At 33.9% G+C, this 21,446-nt stretch overlaps 1 protein-coding gene across 1 annotated transcript; it reads left to right on the top strand.

The window, feature by feature from the left end:
- Positions 1–7,468: 7,468 nt before the first annotated feature.
- Positions 7,469–7,855, top strand: LOC114755995 (sericin-1-like; the record flags this gene model as incomplete). The annotated part of the gene is made up of 1 exon (XM_028944903.1): positions 7,469–7,855. A coding segment is annotated over one exon (387 nt), but the record flags the coding sequence as incomplete, so codon positions are not given.
- Positions 7,856–21,446: the final 13,591 nt, after the last annotated feature.

Raw genomic sequence — 21,446 nt, 5'->3', positions numbered from 1 at the left:
ATTATCGATTAAGTTATCGATCAACACTTGATCGATCACGTGTTCGATAATTATGAAGAAGACACTTGAACAAAGATCAGTTTTATCGATTACGTTATCGATCAAGCATTTATCGAACATATTATCGATAAAGTAAGTAAAAAGAAATGCGTACCTGATGTAATTTATCGAATATTTGTTCGATAATTAAGCTTATCGGTCAGCTTATCGATCAATGCTTACCAAATTTGACAGACGAGTCTCGGAACCTTGAGGCTCTTGATCGATGTTCTGATCGATATTTATTTTATCGATCACGTTATCGATAATTGTAGTGTTGGAGCAATTCCCTTTCTTTACAAAGTGAATTTATCGATCAGTTGTTCGATAAATTATCTCCCACTTGCCTTCATGATTATCGATCAATTGATCGATAATCTCATACTCTGTTTACCTCTGTTTTTCTTCATCGAAACAGAGCTTCCTGCAAAACAAATTTCTACATACTCCGATGCTTAAGTTAGTTATCTTATCATCAAAACAATAAATTTAAACATTTAATCTTAAGAGATAGTATGAAATTTCTTACAATTCATTGGGATTTACCATTCCCAATTCTCCTCTGAAATAGCTGAACTTCTGTTGGTCTAGTGGTTTTGTGAAGATGTCGGCTATCTGATATTCAGTGGGGATGAATTCAACTTTTACATCTTTCTTTTGAACATGATCACGAATAAAGTGATGTCGAACATCAATGTGTTTGGTTCGAGCATGATGAACTGGATTCTTGGACAGACTTATCGTGCTCGTATTATCACATAAGATTGGAATCTCACGTATATTGATTCCTAGATCTTGTATTTGTTGTTTTAGCCATAAGATCTGAGCACAACAGCAGGCAGTGGCTACATATTCTGATTCAGTAGAGGAGATTGCCACGGTGTTTTGCTTTTTGCTTGACCATGAGACAAGACATCCTCCGAAGAATTGGCATTGTCCACTGGTGCTTTTCCTGTCTGTTTTATATCCACCGTGATCGGCGTCAGAATATCCCATTAAATATTCGGTTCCTCCTTTTGGATACCAGATTCCTAAATTTTGAGTTCCTACAAGATATCTGAGTATCCGTTTCACGGCTTCTTCATGCGACTCCTTTGGAGCTGACTGATATCTCGCACACATTCCAACACTGAACTGAATATCTGGTCTACTTGCAGTAAGGTATAGTAAGGAACCGATCATCCCTCTATATCTTGTTAGATTTATGTCTTTCCCGTCTTCGTCTATATCAAGCGAACAGGTTGAGCTCATTGGAGTCTTTACACTTTTAGCATTCTCCATTCCGAATTTCTTCAGCAATTCCTTTACATATTTCGTCTGGGAGATAAATATACCGTTCTTCTTTTGTTTGATTTGTAATCCCAGAAAGAAATTTAATTCTCCCATCATGGACATCTCGAATTCTCCCTGCATAAGCTTAGCAAATTCTTGACAGAGATCTTCGTTAGTAGCACCGAAAATAATATCATCTACATATATTTGAACAATCAAAAGATCTTTTCTATTTCTTTTAATGAAAAGTGTGGCATCCACTTTACCTCTTTCAAAACCTTTTTCTATAAGAAAGTGGCTAAGTCGTTCATACCAGGCTCTGGGCGCTTGTTTCAAACCATACAAAGCCTTTTTAAGTTTGTAAACATGATTTGGAAAATTTGGATTTTCAAAACCGGGAGGTTGTTCGATAAACACCTCTTCTGATATATAACCGTTCAGAAATGCACTTTTAACATCCATTTGAAATAGTTTGAAATCTTTGATGCAAGCAAAAGCCAAAAGAACTCGTATGGCTTCCAGTCTAGCTACAGGAGCATACGTTTCTTCATAATCAATTCCCTCTTCTTGATTATAGCCTTTTGCTACTAATCGGGCTTTGTTTCTGACGATCTGAGCTGATTCATCGAGCTTGTTTTTGAATACCCATTTGGTGCCAATGACCGGATGATCTTCTGGTCTGGGTACCAATTCCCAAACTTGATTTCTCTCAAATTGATTAAGTTCTTCCTGCATCGCAACTATCCAGAATTCATCTGATAGTGCTTCGTCAATATTAGAGGGCTCAATGTGAGATATGAAAGCAGAGAAAAGAACTTCATTGACAATTTGTCTCCGGGTTTTGACCCCTTCATTGACTTTACCGATGACTTGATCCAGAGGATGATCTCGGTTGTGTCTCCATGCCTTTGGCTGCTCTAGATTTTCTTGTAAAGAGGGATCGTTTAAAACATCCCTGTTTTCTGAAACGGTTTCTGAAGATAATTTGTTCGAGTTTTTATTCAAATCCAGTTTTTGAAAATTTTGAACGATTTCAGCATCATCATCCTCAGGTTTCGAAATTGTTTCAGTTTCAGCAAACACCACATGAATTGATTCTTCTATTGTAAAGGTTCTTTTATTAAAATTCTATATGCTTTACTACGATTAGAGTAGCCAAGAAACAAACCCTCATCAGCTTTAGGATCGAATTTACCCAGGTTTTCCTTGTTGTTGTTGTGGATATAGCATCTGCTTCCAAAGATCCTTAGGTGTGACAGATTGGGTTTTCTTCCCTTGTACAATTCATATGGAGTCTTCCCGAGCAATGTTCTGATGTAGGCTCTATTTGAAATATAGCAAGCTGTGCTCATTGCTTCTGCCCAGAATACTTGTGAGACCCTTTCTCATTTAGCATTGCTCTAGCCATCTCCGTGAGTACTCTATTTTTTCGTTCAACTACTCCGTTTTGTTGAGGAGTCCTTGGTGCAGAAAAGTTGTGGTCAATTCCATGTTCCTCACAATAGTCTGCAAATTCGTTGTTTTCAAATTCTCCTCCGTGATCTGACCTGATAGACACAATAGATATACCTTTCTCATTTTGGACCTTTTTGGCAAAAACAATGAAAGCATTAAAAGTTTCATCTTTAGAGGAAAGAAACAAAGTCCAGGTAAACCTTGAATAGTCATCAACTATTACAAGAGTATAAAGATTTCCCCCGAAACTTTTTACTCTAGATGGACCGACCAAGTCCATGTGAATCATTTGGAGAGGTCTTTCAGTTGAAACTATCTTCTTTGATTTAAATGAAGATTTTGTTTGTTTACCTTTTTGACAAGCATCACAAACATCATCGCGTTCATACTGGATTTTTGGTAAACCAACAACTAGATCCCTTTTTATTAATTTTGAAAGTTGATTCATGTTGACATGTGCAAGACGCTTGTGCCAAATCCAACTTTCCTCCTTTTTACTAATAAAACAATTTTCAGAAGCTTTAGAATCAAATTGAAGTGTATAACAGTTACCGTCCCTCGGAGCTCTCAGCTTCGTATTCAATTCTTCTTTCTTCAAGGGTAGGTCATCTTTGCTTATGATTAAACACTCTTCAGAATCAAAGATTACCCAGTTGTTTTTGTCCGCACTCTGACTGACGCTGAGGAGATTATGACACAGACCTTCCACGTAGTACACGTCCTCGACCTTCATGCCTATATTACTTCCGATTTCTCCGATTCCAGCAATTTTTCCCGATTGGTTTCCTCCGAAGCTTACTTTTCCTCCATCTTTTGGTTTGAGTGATGTAAACTTCTCAGTGTCACCTGTCATGTGTCTGGAACATCCGCTGTCTATATACCATTTATTTGTTCTGGATGCCTTGAGACATACCTGCAAAAATTACAATCATGTTTTAGGTACCCATACCTTCTTGGGTCCTTTCTGGTTAGTATGAGTTATTTTTGGTGCATAAGTACCTTTGGGCACCCATTTTAATGTTCCGTAATCTCCTTTCTTCTTATAGTAACAAGAAGAAGTTGAATGGCCTTTACGGTTGCAATGAGAACAAAGTGCAAAAGGATTTGAGGAATGCACAGAATTTCTAAAATATGTAAGATATGATCTACCACTACTCTTTTTCTTTTCTTTCGATTTATCTTGGGTTGGATCGTATCCTATACCAGTCTTGTCCATAGAGCATCGTTGAGCTCCTAGAATCACCTTAAGCATTTCGCTTCCTTTAGTGAATTTTTCTAAAGTTCTGGTTAGATCTTCAATCTTTCTTTCATTCTTTTCACAACTTTCACAAGTCAAGGTCGAGTCAGTATTGACTTTAACCTTTGATTGTTGATCTTCTAAAAACTTTATCCTTCTCTTAGAATTAACTAACTCTTTTGCAATTCTTACTAATTCTAAGTGTAAAGCATTGTATTCAGACTGCAATTCATCATAAGATGGTTCAGAAATTATTACCTCGTCTGTTTCTGAGTCCTCGTTTTCTTGGGCCACTAGACAGATATTAGCTGTCTCTTCATCGTCACTTTCTTCTTCTTCATCGGAGGAGCTGTCTCCCCAGATTGATGTGACGAAGGCTTTCTTCTTTCTGAATCTTTCTTTCTTCTTTTCTTTATCCTTTGCTCTGGAGAGTTGGGGACATTCCGCCTTGATATGTCCTGGCTTTTTACACTCGAAGCAAATGATTGGATCCTTTGATTCGTTCGGATACGAGGAAATTTTGCGTTTCGGCTGAAACTTCTTTCCGGTTCTGTTTTTGTAGAATTTCTTGAACCTTTTGACTATAAGGCCCATTTCATCATCATCAAGATCATCTTCATTTTCATCCTCGCTCACTTGAGTTTTAAGAGCGATGCCTTTCCGATTTTTCTCGTTCATCTCCTTTTTGTATTTTTGCTTGCTCTCATACTCAGCAAGACTCCCGAATAGTGCTGCAACCGAACCAATGGATTCTCCTTTGGTTTCTTCAATAGCTGTTACTTTCGGTTCCCATTCTTTTGTGAGACCGCTCAGAATTTTCCTCACTTGATCTTCTTGACTATATTTCTTCCCAAGTGCAGTGAGGTGATTTATGAGATGTGAGAATCTGACTTCCATATCTCGGATACTCTCTCCTTCCTTCATTCTGAATAATTCGAATTCGGTAGTGAGAGTGTTGATTCGACTCTGTTTTACACCGGTGGTTCCTTCATGAGCTATCTCCAGAGCCTCCCACATTTCCTTCGCGGTTTCCAGGCTTGAGACTCTGAAGTATTCCCTTTGACTAAGCGCACACGTGAGTATGTTGATCGCTTTGTCATTTAGGGTCACCAGCTTCTTATCTTCCTCGTTGAATTCCGTGGAACTCTTGGGTACTTGCTGGCCATCTACTGTGTTCATCGGACATAGTTGCCGTGTTCTATTACGTCCCACAACCCATACTCTGTGGCTTTAATGAAGATTTTCATCCTCATTTTCCAGAACGTATAATTTTCTCCACTGAAGCCTGGCGGTTTAGATGTTGAACATCCTTCCGGTAACACGCTATCTCCAAATCCTGCCATTTGATCTCTCTTCGGACTGTTAAATCCTTAGTGAAGAGACCTGCTCTGATACCAAATGTTAGAAACAATCTCACCCAAGAGGGGGGTGAATTGGGTGAGTTACAAAAATTTAAGAATTAAAGCGTGCAAGTATTGAATGAAACAGAGAGTCAGAGTAAGGAGAAATTTAACCGCAGAGAAGGGACACAAGATTTATACTGGTTCGGTCTCAACCACGTGACCTACTTCCAGTCCCCAGAACACCTCTGAGTATTTCACTATCTTCCAAGATCGACAGGGCTCTTGGTGCCTCGGTACAGTAATTGAATCGCTCAATCACTCCCCCTTACTCCCGTAAGGATACAACCCCTCTCAAGAGTCCACACTCTTGAGTGTCTCTCAAGTTTTTAATGAAAGTAGTGAATGGCTCTCTTACAGAGTGAATTCAATGATAAACACTGATGCTCAGTAGTGAAGTGAAAAACAGAGTATTGAATGCGTAACTAAATAATAGCAGATGGTAGCTCCGGTATTCAATTCTCTTCATTAATGCCTCTTCGCGCCTTTTATAGTTGATATCGTTAAATAGCCGTTAGACGGAAGGCTTCTAGCCGTTGTGACTTCGTTTGCGTGTTTCACTGGTTTTAACAGCTCCGCCATTAATGCGTCTGAGTTTCTGACACTGTAGGTCGCAGTCTACGTAATCCCATTGAAGAGCCGTTGCACTCGTTTTCATTAATCTGCATATTTCAAACTTAGAACAAGTGAGAATTTTGTGGTGAGTGCTTTAACCTTGAATACAGAAGGAGGGCTAATTTATCATTCAAGATTTGTGACGAGATCATTTATCAGTAACAAGAACAGAGTGTCATTCCGGTTTGGTTTGATCGAAAAGATGATCGATTACTTGATGATAGATCAAGTTATCGATAAACGGAATGAAGACTTTTCGAAATAGATCACTAAAGTTATCGATCAAGTGTTGGATCATCGGCTCCAAGAATTTTCATAGAAAGAGGAAATCATTGCATGATCGAACAAGTGATCGATCACATAATTGACCGAACAGATTATCGATAATTTAGATGTTATTAAAATGAAGCTTCAGTCATTGATGATCGAACATCTTATCGATAAATATATGATAGATAATATTATCGATAAAACATGGTTATGTAAATAATCAAAGGAAGACACATGCTATTTGAAATGATCGAACAGCTGATCGATCATTAACTATTCGAACAAGTGATCGATAATAGTGAAGAAAGAAGTTTGATCCTGTAAGGTAAGGAAAATGATTATCGATCACGTTTTGTGAAAACATGAAGTTCGGGGAAATGAATGATCGATCATTTTATCGAAAATCCAGTGATCGATAACTTGATCGAAAATTAGTTCATCATAACTTAATGCTAATATGTCAATTCTCAGACTCTTTATCGAACACGTTATGTGAAAAACTTATTTAAGCAAACAAGTTAAAATTATCGATAATGTTATCGATAATTTAGCTGTAGCAAAACTGAGTAAGAGTTAAAAAGAACATTGATTATCGATCATGTAATCGATAATTTTGTGATCAATAAAATTATCGATCTATCAGTGAATTTGATCTCCTGCATTCAGAGAGTTAGAGCATAAAGTTCGAGTACGTAATCGATAAACAAATGATCGAAAATATGATCGATAAATTTGTAACTGAACTAATGTGCAGAACAAGTAGAGAGTGTTACCTTTTATCGAAGTCGTTATTGATGACTGATTTATCGATAACTTGATCGATAAATGCACTCGGTTTCTTATCAGTAACTCGATTGCTTACCTGATATTATCGATCAGCTTATCGATAATTTTCATACTCTTATGTGATTTTTACACTAGCGATTATCGATCCCTTTATCGATAAACTATTCATCGAATAGTTCTTCGATCAAAAAGACTACTATAGACCTGATTTACACTTGATCATTTATCTGAAATCTTAGCGATAACTGATTGTTCGATTAGTTGATCGATCAAAATACTTAACCCTGATATTCTGACTTGTTATCATCAAAACTATAATCCTAACAAGTAGTGGTAGTAGTAGTGGTGGTGGTGGTGGTAGTAATAGTCATAGTGGTAGTGGTGGTGGTGGTAGTGTGATGGCGGTGGTGGTAGTGGTCATAGTAGTAGTAGTAGTAGTAATAATAGTGGTAGTAATCGTGGTAGCGGTAGTGGCCGTAGTAGTAGTAATAGTAGTCGTAATAATGGTAGTGGTAGTGGTAGCAGCAGCAGCAGGGGTCGTAGCAGTAATAGGGGTAGTAGTAGTAGTAGGAGTGGTAGTAGTGGTAGTGGTGGTGGTAGTAGTGGTAGTGGTGGTGGTAGTGGTCGTGGTGGTGGTGGTGGTAGTGATGGTGGTAGTGGTGGTAGTGGTGGTCATAGTAATAGTAGTGGTAGTAGTCGTAGTGGTGGTGGTAGTAGTAGTAGTAAGCATCGTGAACACCCAATTTTTTCTAGGCCCATAAGAAATATTAAATATAAATGAAACAAATAAAAAAGAAATAAAAGAGTAATAAAAGATTACTAACGTCCTTAATTCTTTATTGGAAGCTAAGTTTAAGAAATCCACCATATGACAAATCAAAAAAAGGAAAATTAAAGAAGAATATCCCTCTTACAATAAATGACAATAAAATAAAAGATAAGAGTTAAAAGCCAATTGACCTCCAAATTAGAAAATACAGGTTGGAGTCTTTAAAAAAAATTGAAACATCAAAATCAAAATTCCTCATTTAAGATGATTGACTCTTCAATTTAGAAATATCTTTTGAAGTCATAATTATAAAAATTTTAAAAAATGAAAATGAAAATAAAAAATCACAATTTGATGATAATTTGATGCTTAAATAGAAAGTTATATAATGAACCATAATTGAGAAAAATTAAAAAAAAACAACATTTAAATAAAAATTACAAAACCCTAGATGAAGACTATAAATAGGAGAGTAAGACTTGGAGGAAGGCACTCAGAATTTTTAGTGAAAAAGGAGGCAAGCTAATTGATAAGTAGAGCATCCGGTCTGGACTTCCATTCTTATCTACTGTGTTTAACTTGAATTTCACGATAAAGTATTTTTGGATATTCTTTCTTTTTACTTTTGAAAGCACTTCTTTTTTTAAAATATGTACCATGTGAGGTTTTTAGAATCTCCACCGGTATCTAGATTTATTGGTAACTGTATGAGACTATGGGAATCTTCACAGGAATACCAATATCATTGTGGAAGTTTTCTATTTGAAATAAAAGGAGAGAAAATAATTTTGGTCCCATATTTATAAAGAATAATAAAATAAAAAGTCTTTTTTTCAATATGTATATATATATTCTCAAAATGTTTTTCAGAGCTGTGTGAGGTTTTTAGAACCTCCATAGGCTCGAATGATTATTCTTCCATGTGAGGTTATGAGAACCTCTGTTGGGAGGGTAATTGAAAATTTCTTTTAAAAAAAATTTCTAATTGAAAATACAAAAATTATTTTCCTATATTAAAAAATACCAACCCACAAAAAATATTTTTTAATCGAATAAATATTTTCTAAAAAGTACTGACCAAGTGACACGTATTTTTACTCTTGAACTACGTGGGCTTTGATCCCTCTAAAGGGTATGCAGGACCTAAGTTTTTATTCTAGGTCAAGTCCATTTTTTTTAAAGAATTTTTTTTTTGTAATTAAAAAGTTTTCCTTACTTCTATCTTTATTCTTTTAGGGTAATTAAAACATGATAAAAAGGCCATATTAATTTTGAGTAGTTGATTTAAAATTACCGTTCTCTTGAACAAGTGTTGTGCGGTGCCTAACACCTTCCCCACATAGAATCGACTCTCAAACCCTATCCAATTTTCATAAACCATATTATTTTATGTTTATAAAATTAGCCTTTTAAAATTTTGGTCGAAACTACTCTTTCTTTCCTTTTTATGGGATGACTAGGATTCGAGCGCGATAAGCATTTTAATAATCAATGTTAAAATGGAACATACGAATGTTTCCAAGATAATGTTCGATGCGGTAAAAGGGAAGAATTTTATTTAAAACAATTACAAAACATACTTGATTCTAATTTGGCAAGCTATTCTCATGATTGGTTAAAACCAAATAGAGCAATTTTTGGTCGCCAAAGAAACCAAGTTGAAGATCTTGATTGCCCTTTATTTTGGTTTCACTTACAATCAAAACCTAATCTACCTGACTTGGTTATAATCAACCATATGAAATGTAGCTTTCAAATCTAAAATCAAGTGTATTATGTTTATTTTTTAAAATAAGATTCTTCCCCGTTACCACCCTAACCAATAGGTTAGGGACATCTACAAGTTTTAGTTTAACCCCACAAGGATCTAAATACCTAAGCTTAGTGAATCTAGTGCAAAACCCTAGGGTAGTGACATTTCAACCTTAGCTATGCTTGCAAAAGGAATTGGACGTCTACTACAAGCATATATCCTAGTTAAATTTCAATTGACATATGTCCAACAGTCAAAAAAATCAGCCAACACCTCTTAAGTTAGGGAGAGACCAACCAAATAAAAAAACTTGAAAAAAATAGAAGATAATAATAATCTAGCTAGCTATTTCTAGTTCAGAAACAGCAATAAACATAGAACAAAGATGTTAGCAATAAATAGCAAACCCTGTTGAACTACAAGTTATTTTCAATTCATAAAACCATGCTCCTAACCACTTTAAGCAAGTTAACATTTGCTTCATTAGAATAGGCTAGCAATAAACACACAAACAACAATGATAAGGCTTAAGGCTCAAGCTTTACAAATGAATGAATGAGTTACCTAAGTCAAGGGCGTGTAAAACGTGTTTAACAGAAAAAGTATGGCTTAAATCCCTCAAGTCGATGGCGATGATAAAGATCTCGTATAGAAAAAATATTGGTATTAGGCTCATCGTAAGTAGCTCAAATGAAGAGCAAACTATTGACATTAGATAAACCTAGCAACTAGTGTATATATTAAATTTTACTTAACATATCAGCGATGACAATGACCAATGTAAAAAATTACTTTTGTAGATCAAAGTTGCCTATAACTAGTGTAAATGATAAAGTAGCGATACCCAAAAAACTTAAATCTCATTCATCATCTTTAAACTAATATACATTGTTCCAATTGTAGGGTTCGATATCTATTAGCATACAAATAAAAGAAAAAAGCACAAAAATAAAAGCCATTGGAAATACAAATTTTTTTCAATTCATGATAGGGTTGCCTAGGGGGCCATTACAAAATATTTAGAAAAGAAGTTTGAATATTATATGTCTTGTTGGAGTTTTAGTGTGTGAGTATGTTAAAAGAAGCCTCGTATTACTCAAGATTGAGAAAATCTTAGTGTTTACTAAGATGTGAGCTCAAGCTAATAAAAAATGACTAAGAAGAGGAATCTTTAGAACTGACCATTAGAGATGACTATTGAAGCATTTATATGTCTTAATTAGTCAGTTTTATTCTTTCATAAACCATATTCAATGGTGTTAAAATGTTTTAATTCACCTTAATTAATTGTTCAAAAACTGCCCTTTTAATAATCATTAAAACCTTCTTTAATCACTATTATGGCAGCACAACAATCACATATTATCTATTTATAAAAGGCAATGTGTAGTGCATGGTCAATCAGGATTGAGTTCTATCCCTAAGCTCTCCTCCTTACTCTTTTCTCCTAAGTTTTAAATTTCTGTTATTTTGTCACCTTACTCTATACAAGAAGGGTTCATTTAATCCTGGGGAGTGCCATCTTTCATTCTAATATGTGTGATGGAATAACTTTTAAGGACAATATCTTTGAATACAATTCGAACTATGTTTTTTTTTTAATTTTTGCAGGTGTTGCCAATATATATTATACACAAAAATCTCCTCTGTATATATTCCTCATTAACTAAAGGAGTATCAGAGGTAGTTGAAGAGTCGTCTATCACATCATACTTAATGTCTCTATCATCCAGTATTACGTTGACTTTGTCATTGATGGCATAGGATTTGGCAATGTGATGGTAGAGGCATTGCTCAATAGTTACTACTCTGGTGACTAACTAGCCGAACGGTAGAGGCAACATAGGGAGAGGCAGGGAGATAGGCTCCTCTGTTCAGTGTCTTGGTGTTTAAATAGTTATTTGTCATAACCAATGTACATAACTAACATTTACATCAGTTTCCAAAACATCCATTGCAAAATAATAAAAGATACCCAACAAGATTTGTGCACAATCAATGTAAACATTCTATCATTATTTATAAAAATATCATCACCTCATTTATTACACTGTTGACTCAAGGGCCGGTGTAAATAAAGTGCTGTAAAAAGGAGTTTTTCTAGTAGTAAGAGATTGTTATAAGGTTACACTGGTCAATTTCCTCTCCAGTACATTTTTGTTAGAGCCCAATCGATTGTTTCTTTTCACTACCTATTGTTTTCTATCAACAAATTTGTCTTTTTATCGGAAAATTCATCATCCCAACAATAATTGGAGAGGTGATAAGAAATAACAAAATGACTCTTCAACTTCAAATGATTCTTCCGAAAATGTAAGTAGAACAATCACAAGAGCAATAGTCCCTCTATTCTCGGTGAATAGTGATTTTTTTGGGGTGCTTAATAGGATTATCGTGTTTTTCTCCGTTCTTTTTGGCCTTTATTCTGGTCCTTTGCGTTTGTTTTTTTATGATTTCGGTGTTGCAGGTATCTTCTCTAATGGGTATTGTGAAACAACCGTAATTTCATCCGATTTAATACGCATTCGAAAATATGGTTCAAGTGAATCATAAATTAAGCCCATGGATTGGAAACTTATTTTTATTCTCAAGTTATTATTTATTAGATAAATTTTTTTTATCCAACTTAGAAAATTTATAACTAACTATAAAAAAATCGTATTGAAAAGATTTAATTCTCTATTTAAAGCTCTTTCCATTACATACCAAAGAAAAATATTCATTGGTTCAGTTACTTGCTCATTTAATATAGAAAATTGCATGAACTAATATTGTTTATATGGTCAAAACAATACTTCACAGTTTTTCTGCTCTAACTTTAAGCAATCATAATTTCTAGCACATAAATCCATTTTAGGTGATCTACTACTCATTTTGAACCTTAGAATATGTTCTAATTACTCATAAATTTCAGGGGCAGAATCATTCCTTTGCATACTTCTTCTTCGTCTCAAATTCATTGCCTATTAGCGGAGTGTTTATCCCTTGTATTTGAGATTAATAATTCCTAATCATTTCTTCGCATGCATGCAACCATTTGAACATTTCATAAATAATTCTCATACATCATCATACTCAATCTTGCATGCCATTTTCATCATTCATCATTACATAACATTAATTTTCATGTCTAATCATACATCAAAATAAAGGGAAGTCATTACATAACATAATATAAGAACATTTCTTCAATTCTTCCTTTTATTCTCTTGATCCACATCTTGCTTTCTTCTTCCATACTCAACAAACCTATTATGGTTAGTTAAAAGAGGATGAGATTTAGAAAAATCTCAATAGCAAACAATTATCACCAAAACACACATGTTATAGCTTGGCATTCATAACATGTTTGCAAACTTAACATTTTCATAATAGAATGACATGTTTAGAAACTATCATGTATTAATCATAAATCACATAGGCCTATGGCATACTTCAAGGATTATCATATACACAATGTATCGATTCATAAAGTCACATAAATATAACAAACATGTCATACATGTAAGCAAATACCAAGCACATAAGAGTAAGGTAAAGTTTGCTACCTTTTAAGCCTTCACTTTCTTTCCCCTGCTCGCTATGCATCCAACTTTTCCATTCATCTTCCTTGACCTCTCATGACCTTAAAGACATTAACACATCATACATTCTATCTATTAGAGCCATGATAATGAGTCACATTCAAACATTGCTCTATGAACATATATTAACCTCTAACTTTTAGACTTTCAATCTAATCTTTCTAAAATTAATTTCACATACTATTCACCCATAATTTTGCATGTATAATCTATTTTCAAGCTCAAAATCAACAAAATTCAACTCCTTTCCCCTTCAATTAGCTGGGCCAAATATTATAGGGCTCGTGGACAAAATTTCAATTTTCAATTCTAATGCTTCCAAACTTATTTTCTTACTCATACTCTACACAATTTTTTATTTTAAATACATTGGAAGTATCAAAATTCAACCCTAACTCAAACCCTAGTCTTGGTCAAAATTATACAAAGGTTAAGGGAAAGTTGGATTCTTTCCAATTTCATCACAAGACCACTTGATTGCTACTCTTTCTTCCTCTTAACCATTAACCTAACTTCAATCAATCCTTTCCATAACTTAATCACAATTGGACAGAATCTTATCTTAGGGTTTAATGCTTCCAAAACTCAACAAAATGATATCTAAGCTTAACAACACAAAGATAACATAAACAATATCAAAATTCACATCTTTACTTTGTGTTGAAGCTTGATCTTGCATGGTTTATGTAACATTCAGGTTTTTAATCAATTATTTAGGAGTAATTAAGCTTGATTATAATATGATCTTAAGGTGTTAATGGTTGTTTGAGATGGATAAGAAAAAAGAGGTAAGCTAGAGGTTGAGAGGCTGCTTTATGGCTCTATGTGTTTTTGCCATGGTAGAAGAAGTTCATTGTGCTGAATGTAACATCTCAATTTCTAACCATATATAGAGCCAAAGCATGTCAAATGGAACCATATTGCATGGCATTAGGATTAGAAAAACACACTTTGCAAAATCACTTTCTCATATTACTATTCATTTGGTAACTCTAAAATTTTGGCCAACTTAAAAAATTCATAACTCATTCTAGAAAAATCAAAATGAGGTGGTTCTAAGTGCTATTTGAAGCTCTTTCATTTCTTTATATGGGTAAGATGCTTACTGGTCCATTACTCATTCCGTTCATGCTCCATTTTTTGTGTAAAAAGTACTATTTATTTGGTCAACTTTTAATTTTCAACTTTTTACCATAAATTGAAAAATTCATAACTCTTAGTACATAGCTCCTAATTAGGTGATCTACTGCTTCATTTGAAGCTTAGAATGTGAACTTTAAATTCACCAAGTCTCAAGGCCAAACTCCTTCATGTCAGTTTCCCAAGTGCCTTTAACCCTTTTTAATTGCAATCTTTTATGGAACTTAGGCCATAACCTTTATAGTTACCAATTACTATATATATACCATCATATACGAGGCATCATAATACCTCTCAAGAATTGGGAGCATCATCCCATGAAATATTCATTATAGTATACATAAAATTACATAATTCTAACCAAAGTCATACTTACAAAACATATAAAAATGCATTATTGCATGACATTTCATGCAAGTTTTCTTTAGGATTCCACATTCTTCCTATTTTCTTTTGAAGTTTCAACCCTTAGTAGTGCCAATTGCATGTAAAAAGGGGTAAGATTTCAAAGAAATTTCAGTAGTAAAGAACAATAATTATGATGTTAGGAAAGCCAGGTTAATTCATGCTATATGCACCTTAAAATTTGGTGCTTCCATCTATAACATAATGCCATGGAAAAGGAGTATATAATCATACCATTAGACAACTCACTATACAAATTGCTAAGGTATAAATGCGAGGAGTTAAACATATTTCATCATAGCATGTTCAACCACATCATGGCATAGAACAAAAAGAAAAAACAATTACAAGTTAACACTAAAATTGTAAGTTCTTGGTACCTCTTATCAAACTTTATTTCTTGATTCCTCTTACTCAAGCTCAATGCCTACCAAGTACAAAGCAATGGCACTTTAAACACCAACTCCAAGAATTTCATTAAACACTTGATTTAAAACCCCAACCCTTATATTTTTTATTTTAGGGTTTTTGCATCAGCTTTCTTAACTTATCTTTCATATGCTTTTTCTACATAATTTTTCATTAAGAATCCATAATTGAATTTAGATTTATCAAAATCCAATTTCTTCCCATAGATCCTCACTTGGGCGAGACAAGGGTTAGAATTCAAATTTTTTATTTTCAATTTTAATGCTTCCAAACATATTTTTTCAATATAGTCCTACACAATTTCACCTTTTAAACTTATTGGAAATATCAAATTAACATGAAGCAAATTCTAACCCTATCACATCCTGAAAATTTTAACCCTGATAATAGAAGTGAAAAATTAAGTCAAGGGACAATAGGTAAAGTAGAATGACTGACAAAGCTATTCATGACATAAAATCCAAATAGGGTCCAGATTGATATTTTCGTAATATTCTGTATAAGGAGGACAAACTGCAAAAGGGTGTCAGAAAAATTGAAAAATTCCCCAAAAATAGGAAAAATAGAGAATTGACGATTTAGAATAATATATGAGGTTCCAGAGATGAAAAAGGGGTGAAAATAATTTATTATATAATTTTTAAGATTTATCATTATTTTACAACTTAACAGGGATTTTTGGCTATAATTAATTATTTGAGCTACCCCCAGGTCTCAATAATTTTGGAAAAAATATGAAAAAATAATTTAACATATTATTATGAATTTTAAAATTATCTTTGGCCTCAAGATGTGAAGGAAATTATTTTTGGATAATTAGTGGTGAAACTTTATCGGTAAAACCTGATTTCAAAAGAAATTCAATACAGGAGGTTAAAGATAGAAATAAATTCTAGAAAAATTCATGAGAGATTTTTATATTAAAAGAGGAATTTTTATGAAGAAAAATAAATTTTTGGAGGCTCAGAACTATTATTGAAAGTTAGCGGAAAATAGTAACTGATATAGTGTCTTTCAACTTGAAATTGGTAATTTATGATTGGGCTACATTTTCTATTTCTCTCCAATCTGTTTTGGAATGATTTTGGGCCAAGGAAACATAGTAATTTTGTGTAGCCTATGCTCCCTCATGCAAGAAGAGTTCAAGCCAAGAAACCAAGAAAAATCACATGTTAATGGACACTTGGCATGACCTAAAGATGAAAGGCTATGAGAGGGGACACATGGCCCTTGAGTTGGCATATTTTTAGGCCATATAGGAAGGGTGTTGCTGGCCAAAGAGCTCTCTAAATACCCCCTCATATGAGCTCATTTTTAGCCAAAATTGAGAAAATCACATGCACCAAAAACTCAAGCAAAAGAAGACTAAAACTGTACAAGAGAAGAGGAAAATCACCAAACTTCAATCAAAGATTAATTAAGGTATGTTCAAGCTTGATTTTGGCTATGTGTAAGGGTTTTTTTGGCTAAGGTTTCATGGCATATCCTCGGCTATCATGCTGCCATAATTTTGGTCATATTGAGAAAGGATTAGGTAAAGATAGAAACCTTGAATATAAGCTTGGAATGACATGTTTGATTGATGTTTGGATTAAATTTTGGAAAAAATCCTAAGTTATGTTAATAGGCATACCTCTTGGTCACTCTTGGTTCTCGAGGTTAGAGTTTGTTTCAATATGATTGGATAATTCCAATGAGTTTAGAAGATGATTTTGTGCAGGAAATACCAAGAAAAAGTGTTTAAAACCATGAGAATAAAAAATGAAAACCAAGGACCCTTTAAACACCCTTATCAGCCAAGTTAAATTAAAGGGGAAGAAGTGTGATTTTGTTAAATTTGAATTAATATTTGGATTCTACATGAAAAATTGTGTAAGAGTGGCCCAAGAGATTGATTAAAACAAAGAGGAAACAATAGTGTCACAAATCAAGGAAAAAGGGATTTTTATGAGTATTTTATTGAGCAATGGTGTTTATACTTTGAATTATTGGTAATGTAAAATGTGTTATTGATAGGCATTGTGTAAGAAAACAAGGAGGAGCACTAAGTACCTTAAGAGGTTGAGATATATACCTAAGCAACAGGTAGCATTGAATTCATAATTTGATTGATATCTTGCTTGTTTGAATGTGCATGTGTTACTTGTTTTATAATGCCATGATGTGATTGAGCAAGCTATGTGATTATGTGTGAATTTCTATGTAAAATATGCCTTGGCAATATGCAATGTTGAATGGCTCAATAATATGATATGTGGCTCTCTTTCTATGGCAATAAAAAGCATATGAAAGCTTATGGATGATAATTCTAGTTTGATGGTAACATGTCATATTTTTACATCACCTGATAATTGTGATTTATTGCTACTAAGATTTTCTATGAAATCTCATTCCTTTATGTTCAAATTATTCACCAATTAGGGGTTGGACCAAGAAAGGAGAAAGGCAAGGGGATTGTCTTGGGATAGAAGTAATTTTGAAGCCTCTTAGAAGATTGTTTTATAACCTTATGTGAATTGTCTTGGACTATTGTAATGATGATCTAAGTTGTCGTGAATGTGAATGTTTGATTAAGGAATCATGCTTAAACATATGGTATGTGAATGGAATAATCCCATGGTGTTAAAGGAAGAGAAAAATCAAGAAAAAGCATGAAAAATGGATAAAATAACCCTAAAAATGTCTCATTTTCATACCAACATAATTCTAGCCAGATGATTGTGATTTTGGCTGAAAATTGGTAGAATTAGCTTTAAAACAAGTGGTATTTCATCAAAATTAGAGTTTTATATAGAAAGTTATGCCCATCCCAAGTTAGGCATAAATTCTAGAAAATTGGAAATTTTTCATATGAACAATGCCACTTTGTGTTAATTCCGGGATTGATTGATAAGGGCTTGATACTAGAGGGCATTTTTCCTCTGAAGATCATACTAAGAGCTCAAATAAAACTTAGAACCACCTCTTTTTGATGTTTTTAGAATTAGTTATGATTTTTTCAAAGGTTGGCCTTGGTTTAGGGTTACATGAATAGTAACTTGAATTTAGTAAATTTTAAATTTTAAAATTTTCTAACCTAAGGTCATAAGAAGTGGTTCCAAATAATTCTATTTGGGATATAATGTGGTCTTAAAGGAAGGTGTGACAAACCCCATGAACCCATGTTAGCCAAACCATACCTGTATACGTCACAAGTTGGAATTCTTTCATAAATTAAGCTAAAACACAAGTTACCAACCATTTTCCTTCATCTAGTCTCGATGCCATCATCAACTCATTCATATCAAGTTATGTGGCATTTTGGCCAGCATGGTTCTCCTAGAGTTTTAGCCATTTTCAACCTTCCAAATCAATATCAAATTATTCACTAATCAAGGTAATTAAAACCTTAATGAGTGCTTTAACTTGGATGATCATTTGATGATCCTTGGTCTTTGTTCCTCTTCTTGTTTGTTAAATTCAAAGGCACAACTTTCCCCCTCCAATCTCTCATTTTCTGCCAAATTTTGTGATTTATGGGGGTTATTTATAGACAAAATTTTTGCTTGGATTTTCTATTTTGCCATTGGTGAAATGTTATAATTCCCTTGTATACTTGTCCTTTGATCCTGTCTTGCCCTCCATGATCATGCTACATATCATGCCATCTATTAATCACGTGATTATAAAACAATATTTTATTACAATTTATCTACTTCCAATATGCCCTTAGGCAAATTGTATAATTCCATCCATCTCCTCCTCACCTTTTTGGTGCCATAATTAACAAAACAATTAGGAGAAAAATTGTTTCACCAAACTTTAGTTTATTCCAACATATAATCTCCTAATATCAGTGAAATTTTTTTCAGATCTTGTCTAGTACTTCTAAAAATTCATTTTTCTATGCCAATGACTTTCTGTTATTGAGAAGAAGCTCACTAATTTGTCTCAGGTCAAATTTTGAACTATAATTCCTTTTATTTAATTATCTTCCAAATCGGTCTTATATTGACATAATTTGGTTTTAAATACTTTAAAGCTTAAGTCTTCACTTTCAAAGGTCAAGAATAATCTTACATTTTGTAATAACCTCTCAACAAATTTTCTATCATTTCTATTTGAATTATTGAGGCCTCTGCACAATTAAAATAATTTATTTTAGCCAATTTTTTCTTAATTAGCCAAAAATACCAATAATTACAGAAAATTTTAAAATAAATTATTTTTTATTTTTTCATCTTTCAAGCCTCAGATACTATTCTAGAGCCTTTATTCTATTTTTCATGAATTTCTAAAAATTTTCAAGATTTTCGAGCACAGTTTTCTATTTTGCCCTTCCTTGACCCAAACTTTTCAAAGTTATAGTCTAGTCCTTGCCCAACTTTCACTTTAAAAGTTATTTTGTCTCTGTCTCTACTATACTGCCTGACCCTTGGTCAGTTCTAAATTTCTTATTTATGAGGTTAAAATTATTAGGATATGACAAGGAATAACATAAAAGGGGGAAGGCTTATGACCTCTATGTTCTTCGGCAAAGGGGAGATCTGATTACTTCTATAAAGTTTGCTAGGGCGAATGCACTTGAAATTCAAATTATTGGTGCCTCTGTGTTTTTTGCCGCAGCAAACTCACAAAAACTCTAATAAAAAACCAATGTTAGAAATGTGAAAAATAGAAGGAGAAGGGTAGAGAAGCAAAGGAGCTTTGCTAGGGTTTATAGTTTTCATCCTTAGGGAGTGTTATTAAGCTTCCAAACTTTCAGGGAAGTGATTTTAACTTGTTTTCTACCTTTTCTATTGGTTTTTCTGAGATTTGGTAGTTAAGGTTTTTAGGATTCTTGAGGATTTCAAAATTTTTGATTTTTTGATAATCTTTTAGGCTCCTTAAAGTTATTTGGGTTAGATAGGAGGTTTAATTAATTTAGTTTTGTTAGATTTTGATTTATATGGAACCTAGAGGAAAGGGTCTAGCATTGAGAGTAAGATTTGTTGAGTTTTGATAATGTGGTGATTAAAGTGATGTTTTGTTAATTAGGTTTTATTTATTGAGGATAGATAAGAGTTTTAATCAGTTTAGATTATTGATATTGATGGTTTTTCAATGTTGGGGTATGTTGGAGGTTAAAAATTCTAAGTGTGGAACTTAAGGGTTGATTGATTGATTATTATTGGGGTCAATCAAAGAGTCTAATGAGTTAATTGAATGGAGTGGTTGATACAACTTTGGATTGAGAGTTTTGGTTATAAGTTGGGAAAGTCAGATTGTGAGAGTTGTTATGAGATGTAAGACTTGAGGTTTTTGAGTTTTGTATCTTAATTATGACTTTTGTTTGACTATAATCTACACGGTGATGTAGATTACCATACGTCTCAATAAGTAAAGCAGTGCCTCGTGTTAAAGCCAAGTGCTAAGCTTGGAGTTAAGATAATCAGGGTTACGTTGCTTTATATGTTCATTGTGGTTTGTAAGGTTTTCTAAATCATTTAAAACTATATTGACGTACCACTAAGGCATTATAAAGGAAAAGTATATATTTTGTTATATATCAATTATTGGCGAAGTAAATAGTAGTTTTGCTATTATTGTATGTTTGCATCGGTTGTTCTACCTTATGCTATTGTAGAGATGAATGTTTTGAAGTATTCCCACTATTATGTTGTTGATTATATTCTTGATCCATGATGTTATATCTATGCATAAGGTTCATATGTGAAGATTGGGATTTTATATGGAGGATAAATATTCTTGAAGCCTGTATGACATGCCAATGCTATGATCAGGTGTTTGGTTTCTAGTCAAGCCCTTATAGTTCTATCTTTTCCCTCGCTCGGAATGGGGATAGACTCTTGGGTAGATACGACTTTGGCCTTGGTTAGACCACAAGGTCAATAGGGAGACCTTTGGCTGGGTTACTCTGCATGGATGGTTTGGGGCCTATGTCAATGAGTCATCAAGACGAGGACAATGGATAAGAGGCGTAGAAGCTACTGTGCTGATTGTTGCATGTAATATCCTAAATTTTTAGCCTAGAAGTACCAGACTTAGCCTAAAATAGGCAGGCTACAAGACTCTTTCTGGTAGAGGTCCCGAGGTTTCCTAGAGGGATAGAGGGATTCCTAAGAACTAAATCTTGGCAGTCTGGGAACAAGGGGTCATTCAAGGATTTGATACTATGAAAAAGGAGTTTCAGGAGGTCAAGAGTCTACTCACCTCACTCACAGCAAACTCTCTACTCCTGGTACCTCCTTCTCATATGAGGATCTCTTCATTCATCCACCTCCACCAACCACAACCAAACCTGAACCTTTCC

This window comes from Neltuma alba, unplaced genomic scaffold, assembly GCF_004799145.2.
Source record: "Neltuma alba isolate B1F8T4 unplaced genomic scaffold, ASM479914v2 tig00010367_pilon, whole genome shotgun sequence".
Classification (NCBI taxonomy): Eukaryota; Viridiplantae; Streptophyta; class Magnoliopsida; order Fabales; family Fabaceae; genus Neltuma; species Neltuma alba.
This window is presented reverse-complemented; position numbering and strand designations above follow the sequence as displayed.